We start from the raw sequence: 12,152 nt of genomic DNA on the forward strand, positions 1-12,152 counted from the left end.
GCATGTTGAATGATAAATTATACAGTCCAAAGGCTCAGGTATGTCCATTATTTAGTATTTACATGTAAATAATAAAGCAAATGTAACTGAGTTGTTAGAGGTATTGAATTACAGCAACTTTAATCGTCAGGGATGTGTTGTAGTTCACAATAGTTCACCGCTAAAATTCTCCTGATTCTTCACTTTTGAAAGTCGGCATATCTGACTGCAGGAAGACCTGCAGAGGATCGATGCTCGGTGCAGGGAGTGGAAACTGACCCTCGACATTAACAAATGTGATATATCGCGAATATGTAGGTGGAAAGTCTGTTTAGTGTATGGTTACAGAATTGCATAACAATCAGTGGAAGGAGTTACTTCTGTAAAATATCTAAGAGTATGCGTATGGAGCAGTTTGAAGTGGACTGACCACATAAAAAGAATTGCAAGTAAGACAGTTGCCAGACTGTTGACTAAAAGAATCCACAAGAAATGTAGGCCATCAACAGAGGAAGTTGCCTACAAAACCCTCGTTCGACCAATACTGGAATACTGCCTGTCAGTACGGGATCCGTACCAGATAGAACGGATAGACGAATTAGAGAAGACCCATAGAAAAGCAGCACTGTTTGTTACAGGTACATTCAGTAAGTGCAAAAGCATCTCTGATATGCCCAGTGGCAGATGCTGCGAGAGATTGGTTCTGTATCATGGTGTGATCTGGTGTTAAAGTTCTGAAATTGTATATTCATAGAAGAGTCAACCATTACATTGCTTCCTCCTACATATATCTTGCGAATAGTCCATCAAGATAAAATTACAGAAAATTGAGCCTATGCAGAAGCTTACCGGCAATTATTCTCCCTGCAAACCGTATGCGACTGGAAAAGGGAAAGGGGGGAGTGACAATGGAACACAGAGTACCCTCTGCCACATACCGTAACGTGGCTTGTTATGTGTAGATGTAGAATTAGATTTGTACATGTACCTGATTTTTTATTTTCTGCTTACGTGCTTCATTATTTACATTTGATGAAATAAGAATGGTGAGTCTGACCGTATCCTAATTTCAACAGAAAATACTCTGCTGATGTGCTGTGCCGGTTCATGTAATCACGTGCATTGATCACATGTAGTGTAAATAAATGAGAATTGAATATTAGCACTGTTCTTCAAGCTGCTTTGTGAAGTATTACTATGGCTGTCTACACATGTTCCCATCTGGCAAACCTCTGCCTAAAGATGTCAACAAATACAATGAGACAAAAAGCTGTTATGTTTAAATATTTTGGAAACTGGAAATACTGACATTTCATTCATACTAGAGGCATTAGTGATTGTTCAAGTTTTTCTTTTGAAAATTATTTTCTGAAACAATCTCACACACTTTCAAGCAGAAATTACTGGTTTTGGTTGTCATTGGCCACATTCAAGTCATGAGACAGATGCAGCAGTTCATACCAAACATTGATCGACAATGTAATTTTCTCAGTGGTTGGTGTGTGCATCATATGACTTGGAGATTGTTGGTGATGATCAAAATGGGTAATTGTTTTTTGAAATTGTTTGTGATTATGCTGGAAGGTAAACTATTTTAAAGCAAACTTTGGAGACTGCAGAAGATATTGAAATTAGCCCTACAGCAGGGTACAGTAGAGAAAGAACAAGCGTTAAGTTGTATGGTCAATATACATAACTTGTTTATGTATCAAAACGATGAAACAGCTGTTGTTTTTCATATAAAGAGACTGGTATAACTTTCATTAACACGTTGGGCATCGATCACTTGGAAGAATGTCGGGTGTAGGAAACAGAGACTTTATTCATCAATAACACATTCTCCTTCTCTACTTACAACAGCCTGCCAATACTGGGGTAACTTTTCAATTCCACGATAGCAAAATTATACAGTTAGGAGGCGGAGAACTCGTCAAGGCATGTTCAGGGGACTATGTTTTCATTCAGAAGGGAATTCCTTCACAGTTGTTTGATGTAAAGTAGAAAAGGTGAAAATCTGAGGCTGCAAGGTCAGGTTAATACGGTGGGTGTATAATGGTTTCCCAACCCAACTCCTGCATAGTGTTTTTTTGTCAGTCTAGCAGAACACCAGTGGACATTATCGCAGAGTACCATCACTTCACGCAGTCTTCCCGGTCGTTGTTCTGGGATTGTAACTGCAAGACATCTCAGTTGTTGGCAATAAATATGAGCAGTGTTGGTTACACTTTGGGGCAACAATTCATAGTACAGCACACTGTCGTTGTTCCACCAGATGCATAACATCATCTTTTGTGGATATGCTCAGGTCTTTGTACGTTCAGTTGCTGCTTTGTTTCTGTTGTGAGTACAAAGGCTTTCCCGGCGTAACAATTGATCTCGCTGGTGAGATCGTGTACCACCACTCTCACCGGAAGATGGCGGCCAGATGGACTGCTGAAATATTGTGTCAAGATGACGTTTTGATCCGGCTGCACACCCGAGAAGAATATTATGCTTCGTTTCTGTTAAGTCATTCCTTTCCTTTCCCTATGTAATCATAAAGACACCATTTCTTATCACCAATAATGATACAGGATAGGAATGGTCAGTGTTGTTCACAAGCCAATTGATGATGAGCGAGCAGAAGTGCACATATGGCCGCGCGCTGATTTTTGCGATTTTGGCTTAGAGCATGTGGTACCCATACACCCAGTTTCTGAACCTTCCCTATTGCACACAACTGTCACATGGTGGTGGAATGATGATGGTTCATCACATTTGCCAGCTCTGGAGTACAGTGACATGGATCACTGTGGATTGATGCATTTAGACGATATTTATCAAACCCCGCAGTCTTCTTGACTGTGGGAGAGTAACTCCTGAAAAGGAGAAAACCATTTTCTTGCCATGCTCTATCCAATGGCATTATCCCCATATGTCGCGCAAATGTTTCTGGCTGCCTCTGCATGTGTCATCTTTCTATTGAACTCAAAACAGGAGAATATGTTAGAAATGTTCCAATTTCTCCACTTGGAAATAGCATGTACTTACTATCTCCAAATGACAAAATGACAAGTCAGATAGCAACAGCGAATCAAAATACAACTATCAATAAATAAACCTATGTTGTTGTTGTTGTGGTCTTCAGTCCTGAGACTGGTTTGATGCAGCTCTCCATGCTACTCTATCCTCTGCAAGCTTCTTCATCTCCCAGTACCTACTGCAACCTACAACCTTCTGAATCTGCTTAGTGTATTCATCTCTTGGTCTCCCCCTACGATTTTTACTCTTCACGCTGCCCTCCAATACTAAATTGGTGATCCCTTGATGCCTCAGAACATGTCCTACCAACCGATCCCTTCTTGTGGTCAAGTTGTGCCACAAACTTCTCTTCTCCCCAATCCTATTCAATACTTCCTCATTAGTTATGTGATCTACCCATCTAATCTTCAGCATTCTTCTGTAGCACCACATTTCGAAAGCTTCTATTCTCTTCTTGTCCAAACTATTTACCGTCCATGTTTCACTCCATACAAATACTTTCAGAAATGACTTCCTGACACTTAAATCTATACTCGATGTTAACAAATTTCTCTTCTTCAGAAACGCTTTCCTTGCCATTGCCAGTCTACATTTTATATCCTCTCTACTTCGACCATCATCAGTTATTTTGCTCCCCAAATAGCAAAACTCCTTTACTACTTTAAGTGTCTCATTTCCTAATCTAATACCCTCAACATCACCCGACTTAATTCGACTACATTCCATTATTCTCATTTTGTTTTTGTTGATGTTCATCTTATATCCTCCCTTCAAGACACCATCCATTCCGTTCAACTGCTCCTCCAAGCCCTTTGCTGTCTCTGACAGAATTACAATGTCATCGGCGAACCTCAAAGTTTTTATTTCTTCTCCATGGATTTTAATACCTACCCCGAATTTTTCTTTCGTTTCCTTTACTGCTTGCTCAATATACAGATTGAATAACATCGGGGAGAGGCTACAACCCTGTCTTACTCCCTTCCAAACCACCGCTTCCCTTTCATGTCCCTCGTCTCTTATAACTGCCATCTGGTTTCTGTACAAATTGTGAATAGCCTTTCGCTCCCTGTATTTTACCCCTGCCACCTTTAGAATTTGAAAGAGAGTATTCCAGTCAACATTGTCAAAAGCCTTCTCTAAGTCTACAAATGCTAGAAACGTAGGTTTGCCTTTCCTTAATCTTTCTTCTAAGATAAGTCGTAAGGTCAGTATTGCCTCACATGTTCCAGTATTTCTACGGAATCCAAACTGATTTTCCCCGAGTTCGGCTTCTACTAGTTTTTCCATTCGTCTGTAAAGAATTCGTGTTAGTATTTTGCAGCTGTGGCTTATTAAACTGATTGTTCGGTAATTTTCACATCTGTCAACACCTACTTTCTTTGGTATTGGAATTATTATATTCTTCTTGAAGTCTGAGGGTATTTTGCCTGTTTCATACATCTTGCTCATCAGACGGTAGAGTTTTGTCAGGACTGGTTCTCCCAAGGCCGTCAGTAGTTCCAATGGAATGTTGTCTACTCCGGGGGCCTTGTTTCGACTCAGGCCTTTCAGTGCTCTGTCAAACTCTTCACGCAGTATCGTATCTCCCATTTCATCTTCATCTACATCCTCTTCCATTTCCATAATATTGTCCTCAAGTGCATTGCCCTTGTATAGACCTTCTATATACTCCTTCCACCTTTCTGCTTTCCCTTCTTTGCTTAGAACTGGGTTTCCATCTGAGCTCTTGATGTTCATACAAGTGGTTCTCTTATCTCCAAAAGTCTCTTTAATTTTCCTGTAGGCAGTATCTATCTTACCCCTAGTGATATGCGCCTCTACCTCCTTACATTTGTCCTCTAGCCAACCCTGCTTAGCCATTTTGCACTTCCTGTCGATCTCATTTTTGAGACATTTGTATTCCTTTTTGCCTGCTTCATTTACTGCATTTTTATATTTTCTCCTTTCATCAATTAAATTCAATATTTCTTCTGTTACCCAAGGATTTCTACTAGCCCTCGTCTTTTTACCTACTTGATCCTCTGCTGCCTTCACTACTTCCTCCCTCAAAGCTAACCATTCTTCTTCTACTGTATTTCTTTCCCCCATTCCTGTCAATTTTTTCCTTATGCTCTCCCTGAAACACTGTACAACCTCTGGTTCTTTCAGTTTATCCAGGTCCCATCTCCTTAAGTTCCCACCTTTTTGCAGTTTCTTCAGTTTTAATCTACAGGTCATAACCAATAGATTGTGGTCAGTCCACATCTGCCCCTGGAAATGTCTTACAATTTAAAACCTGGTTCCTAAATCTCTGTCTTACCATTATATAATCTATCTGATACCTTTTAGTGTCTCCAGGGTTCTTCCATGTATACAACCTTCTATCATCATTCTTAAACCAAGTGTTAGCTATGATTAAGTTGTGCTCTGTGCAAAATTCTACCAGGCGGCTTCCTCTTTCATTTCTTAGCCCCAATCCATATTCACCTACTACGTTTCCTTCTCTCCCTTTTCCTACACTCGAATTCCAGTCACCAATGACTATTAAATTTTCGTCTCCCTTCACTGTCTGAATAATTTCTTTTATTTCATCATACATTTCTTCAATTTCTTCGTCATCTGCAGAGCTAATTGGCATATAAACTTGTACTACAGTAGTAGGTGTGGGCTTCGTATCTATCTTGGCCACAATAATGCGTTCACTATGCTGTTTGTAGTAGCTTACCCGCATTCCTATTTTCCTATTCATTATTAAACCTACTCCTGCATTACCCCTATTTGACTTTGTGTTTATAACCCTGTAGTCACCTGACCAGAAGTCTTGTTCCTCCTGCCACCGAACTTCACTAATTCCCACTATATCTAACTTTAACCTATCCATTTCCCTTTTTAAATTTTCTAACCTACCTGCCCGATTAAGGGATCTGACATTCCACGCTCCGATCCGTAGAACGCCAGTTTTCTTTCTGCTGATAACGACATCCTCTTGAGTAGTCCCCGCCCGGAGATCCGAATGGGGGACTAGTTTACCTCCGGAATATTTTACCCAAGAGGACGCCATCATCATTTAATCATACAGTAAAGCTGCATGCCCTCGGGAAAAATTACGGCCGTAGTTTCCCCTTGCTTTCAGCCGTTCGCAGTACCAGCACAGCAAGGCCATTTTGGTTATTGTTACAAGGCCAGATCAGTCAATCATCCAGACTGTTGCCCTTGCAACTACTGAAAAGGCTGCTGCCCCTCTTCAGGAACCACACGTTTGTCTGGCCTCTCAACAGATACCCCTCCATTGTGGTTGTACCTACGGTACGGCTATCTGTATCGCTGAGGCACGCAAGCCTCCCCACCAACGGCAAGGTCCATGGTTCATGGGGGGGGGAATAAACCTATAGCAACCGGAATACGAGGATAATTTAATGTAGTCGAATTAAGTCGGTTGATGCTGAGGGAAATATATTAGGAAACGAGACGCTTAAAGTATTAAAGGAGTTTTGGTATTTGGTGAGCAAAATAACTGATGATGGTCGAAGTAGAGAGGATATAAAATGTAGACTGGCAATGGCAAGGAATGCGTTTCTGAAGAAGAGAAATTTGTTAACATTGAGTATAGATTTAAGCATCAGGAAGTCGTTCCTGAAAGTATTTGTAGGTAGTGTAGCCATGTGTGGAAGTGAAACATGGGCGATAAATAGTTTAGACAAGAAGAGAATAGAAGCTTTCGAAATGTGGTGCTACAGAAGAATGCTGAAGATTAGGTGGGTAGATCACATAACTAATGAGGAGGTACTGAATAGAATTGCGGAGAAGAGAAATTTGTGGCACAACTTGACTAGAAGAAGGGATCGGTTGGTTGGATATGTTCTGAGGCATGAAGAGCTAACCAATTTAGTATTGGAGGGCAGCGTGGAGGGTAAAAATCATAGAGGGAGACCAAGAGATGAATACACTATGCAGATTCAGAAGGATGTAGGTTGCAGTACGTACTGGGAGATGAAGCAATTTGCACAGGATAGAGTAGCGTGGAGAGCTGCATCAAACCAGTCTCTGGACTGAAGACCACAACAACAACAGCAACCGGAATATCAACAAACAAAACAAAAACTCTTCAAACTTATTAGAATTACACTGACAAAAAGAAAGTGTGAGGTGAATTACTGAGCAATTTCTTCCTTTTGAGCTTCCAAAATTTCTTGCTCATGCAACAGACGTTCTGCGAAACCCAGTGAGTCATCGCACAATATGACGTCACTGTGATCATATTGACTCAGCTATTCGCGACAACAGCTGTTACGTTCGCTAAGTTTCTTTTGAAATAATTCTGGAAATTGACAAAAGAAGACAGCATCAGTTAAGGGACAAGTAGTGAGATGTGTGTACATTGTTGTCATACAGAATGAGTCCAGTTTTCGAATGATAGGTGGCTCACATCTCAAGAAAATCTTGGCCCGGCCTATACCTGGGTGTGGTCTTCTTAACACAAAGTTGTGACTCAAGCTATGCTCGGATTAGGTCTCCAAAGTGTTTAAACCATGTTGTATATGATGTGGCAGTACAGTCAGAAGATTTTTAATGAAACTGACATTGTGGTGTTTGTAAACTGGAACTTTATTCTTTCATCAAAAGCATTTGAGAGGCCTTGAAAATGTAGGATGCTTGTGGGCTCTTGTTTTGGTTTACAGGGAAGAATGTGGTATTACATGAAATATTTTCTCTCACCGATATTATACGGAGTTATTTTAAGCAGTAGTCGTGATACTGTTTGTGTGACATAAATTTGGTGTGGAACAAGTATCTGGTCCATCATGAGTAGTGAACTAGTTCTAGAGTCCATTTACAAATCACCGAACTATTGTTATCTTCAGACCAACAATACAAAAGAGACATAATAAAAAAGAATGCAACTGTCTAAATAGTACATCAGATTACAAAACAAGACAAAATCATCAATGATTGTTTTTGCAAGACACACACTGTCATATCTGAGTTCAGGAAATAATGGTATTTCTGATTAAAGACTGATTTCTAATTTTTGCTGTGGCATTATTTGGAGTGATATTAGACACAAGACAGTGTTTAATCATTATCTCCGTACCTACTACTCAGTGGTTTCTTAATTTGGTTTCTTTCATAATCTGTTATCCTGTTTAGAGTTACACAGGGTCCTTCTGGACAAGCTGTCTTCAAATTTTTTCACACTTTTAAGTTCAGTGACACAATAAAGCAGTACAATGCACTTTTTTAAAATAACTCTAAAAAAATCGCCTTTGATGATTTCCAAGGACTGTTAAGTGCATTAAGTGCAAAAAACTTTTGAACCTTGTTAACAGAGCTGCCTGCAGCTGTGTGCATAGCGTACCTGTCTTGTAACTGTGTGAGTCTGGTCGATTCTAGCAGTTTTTCTCTACTTTTATTTGAATTATATATTTAATATCAAATTTATATGTTCTTTAACAAATATTGGATCACAATTTTCTAATAAAAATACCATTTTTTAAAGCAACTAATTGCATAGAAATGAAAGAATTCATAATAAATTAAAATTTGTTTCAAAATTGTTGTGGACTCCTCTGATATTTTTGTGCTTGACAACACTCCAAAATCTTCAAGTTGCTTTTTCATGGATATCCAGGACGTTCCAAGAGAAATGGTCAATATTTGAGGATATGATGGAAATTATAATTCAAAGAAAAACTTCTAGTTACGAGTTTGTGGACGAGTTTGTGATCCCGGGCACAAAGTCAATGTTGTCTTTTGTAATTAATAACGTTGTGTTTCAGTGAACGGTACACTGTGATACATTTTTGAATAGGTCTTTAGGAAAGGAAATGAATTATCAAATAAAAAATACAGTGTGTCATTTTAAAAAGTCATACCACTGTTCATATCTTTCTAAAAAACAAAGCTACAGTGAAGGTAATCATGCTGATGGATGTCCCCCTGACGGGTAAAGAACATTTGAGTGAAACATTTTGTAATTTGCACCTGGACAAACAGTTATTTATGGTGGTCAAGATAAATGGGACACTCTGTATAGCATTTGAACAGTCCATAAAAGCCAGTAGTATAGGGTATTGTATTCACTGAAATGGCAGTGTTAGAATCCTAAGACACGTAAAAGTATCCACGCCAATATTCGCATATTCATACCACAGGGAGCACAGATAATCATTCCTTGGGCTAAGAATGTTCTTTGTGAATACACAGAATTATCCCATACTATATAACAGTGGAAAAATTGGAAAAAGTCAACAAGCTTTTACATTCTAGTGTCATTGACAGGTGACATTATTTTAATGGAGGAGGTAACAGCACTCCATTTCTGCAAGAGGTCATTTGCGGAACTATCAAGAAAATGTATACTTATACTCTGACATCCTGCTACATGTAACTACAAACATATTTTTTTTTTTTTTAAATAAAAGTAGAAATCAGTTGTGGTTGAACTGAAATCTATAACTTAGGCATTAGAAACAGTGGTTCCCAAACAATTATTCTATTCCTTCCCAGAGCTATGACTAGTGCTCTGTGACCAGGTGTAAAGATTTTTGTCAAGTACAAGTAAACATAGGACATAAAGTTGGTAACCCATACAGTTTAATAAGCCGCATGATGTTCTCACTTGTTACCGTTATCTGCGTGTAATGAACACTTGAAAATCTAGCATCTTCTTTTATATCAGGGGTGGGCAAATGTTGCACGCGGCTCATGAGCACACAGCGCTGCACGTGTGCTGCTCGCGTGCAATCATCAAACGGGACAGTGACGACAGCCGGCAGGTTGTGGCAGTGTAGTACCAGGCTAAGCTGCGGATGTTGAAGTGAAGCGACCACTACGTAGTGAACGTTGTATTTCAAGAACCGGAAAATGCAGAGTGAATCAAGGAAACGGTGAAGTGGAGATTTGCTATCTTCTAAAAAGGAATGGGAGAATCATTTTTTCTTTGTGCAAAAATGTGAAAATTCGAAATGTATAATATGTGATAGTATTCTCGCTGGTCAGCGGAAGTTTAATATTGAACGCCATTATAATAAATTTCAATGTTCGCGTACTTAGTGCAATAAAAGAGGAATTTCTCAAGCGATTTGGGGATATATCACACTTATCCCAAGGTTTTGAGTAGTTCTCGAGACAATTTGCTGTTTCTGTCGATGATATTCATCCCAGTTTGCAAATGGAATTAATAGATCTGCACTGTAGATTCTACAGCATAATTCTCGTCTGAGAGACAAGTTCCTTTTGGCAAGACATGTAATAGATTTTTATCACGACTTTCCACAGCAAGAGTTTTCTCGTCTCCATTGTGAAGCCACAAAGATAATGTCAATGTTTGGCTCGACATACGTTTGTGAGAGACTTTTTCTGTTATGAAAATTAATAAGTCTCGGTTAAGAGCAAACATCAGTAATGAAAATTTACATAACTGTTTGCGTTTGTCTGTATGTAGAAATTTTGTTCCAGACATTAAATGTATTGTAAACTCCACCTGTGATAAATAAATAAAACGTATCATAGGTAATAGGTACTCTTTCAAACCACGATTTCTTTCAAGCACTCCTACTAACCTTATTCCTTCATTCAATAAAACAGGCCAGGAAACAAAACGCATTACAGAGGAAGAAGCGGAGAGACGATATGGTGGGGAGTGGATAGAAGCGGGTGGCCAGCTTGCCCCTGTGTGCACGCAGAACACCTGTTAACTGCACGCGTGCAAGTGCACCGCACACGTGCAAGATTCCTGCCCGCCCCTGTTTTATATGGATTGCATAACAGTTGAATATATTGCAAGCAATGATACAGAACACGTCTGCAAATACAGTGTTCTACATCCCTTCTTAGCAGACCACTGTAAAGAGTATCACGAAGGGTTAATTTTGACAATGTGGAAACTACAAAATGTTATGACGTATTACATACATCCCTCACTGTTGCAAAGTTTACAGGACCCATTTGACAGACAAGCAGGCCCATTTTTTTTGTAAAGAATTTCAATAACCTAACAAACATTACACATAATCTACATAGCGGTCTTCATAGCAGAGATCAACAAATCAGTAAGATCAATAACATTAACAAAGCACAAAATAACCCAAACACCAAAAGTCCTATTATTATTATGATTATTTCTTTTTTGTTCCCAATAAACCACAGTAGCAGCTGTTTTGTAGAAAACAGACAATGTCATGTGCTATTAATCTTTGTAATTAGCAAAGCTTTTGGAGAGTAGAGACCACAATTCCAAAACTATGGTGATTTGACAGAAAAATAAATGGAAATGTACTGAAAGATGGTGAAACGTCACTGAAAGGTGTATGGGTAAAGAAAAACGAGAAATTGTTTTTTGCAAAATGCAGAATCTTTCAAAAAAGAATTATTGTTGAAGCAAACATGGACATAAAAAACAGCTTTCATAACGAAAAACTAATAGTCTGCTCATATAATTTTAACTTTAAAGGCAGATGTAAAATGCTAATGCCAATTTCTTAGAATTTTAAAATAAGTATTTTGGTATGAACTGGTGAAATTTCTTCTGCATTATATTTCCATTCCTTTTAACAGGTCTGACTGTGTGAAGAAGATCCAGCGACTTCTTAGGCAAAGTGAATTTGAAATGGCCATAGCCCTGCTCAGGGCAGCAAGGTATGTATCGGAGGACTTGTCTTTTTAATTTATGTCCCATTGTGATTCCACTTGTATCCACTAATTCATACTGTACTGACTGATAAAACATAAAGTATGGGATCTTGGACTGATATTGTGAAATATTTTCTTCTTCACAAGGTCATGGCTTTTAAGTCAGTGTTTCTGATTTTCGTATGAGTGAATGCAACCCTTCAGAATTTCAGGAGGAGTAGACATCAAGAAAATGTTATATGCTCTCATGCCTCAAATTTTATGTTAAATTTTGTAGAATAAAAGGTATAATGCTGCTATAAATTTGTTAAATACTTAATTACATTTCCAATTTATGCCCTTAAGACTTTCCAAACACATACAGATAATATTCATTCCCATTCAGGTGGACTATAAAAACATGATGGCAATTGGATCCGTGTTTTTGTTGTTTATGTGCTCAACAGCATAAATTGGATTCGTACAAGAAAATGAAGTTTGAATTTCTAGTATGGTGGATGATGGGAGTGAGGAGACAACAGAGTGGAGCAATTCACAAATGT

General features: G+C 38.7%; 1 protein-coding gene across 1 annotated transcript in view; it reads left to right on the forward strand.

The window, feature by feature from the left end:
* LOC126109472 (protein timeless homolog) overlaps positions 1-12,152 on the forward strand; it is a 505,261-nt gene that overhangs the window by 53,548 nt on the left and 439,561 nt on the right. The window contains exon 14 of the mRNA XM_049914500.1: positions 11,536-11,616. Coding sequence (XP_049770457.1) covers positions 11,536-11,616 — 81 coding nt within the window. The remainder of the gene's footprint in view (positions 1-11,535; positions 11,617-12,152) is intronic.

Source organism: Schistocerca cancellata, chromosome 12 (assembly GCF_023864275.1).
Source record: "Schistocerca cancellata isolate TAMUIC-IGC-003103 chromosome 12, iqSchCanc2.1, whole genome shotgun sequence".
NCBI lineage: Eukaryota > Metazoa > Arthropoda > Insecta > Orthoptera > Acrididae > Schistocerca > Schistocerca cancellata.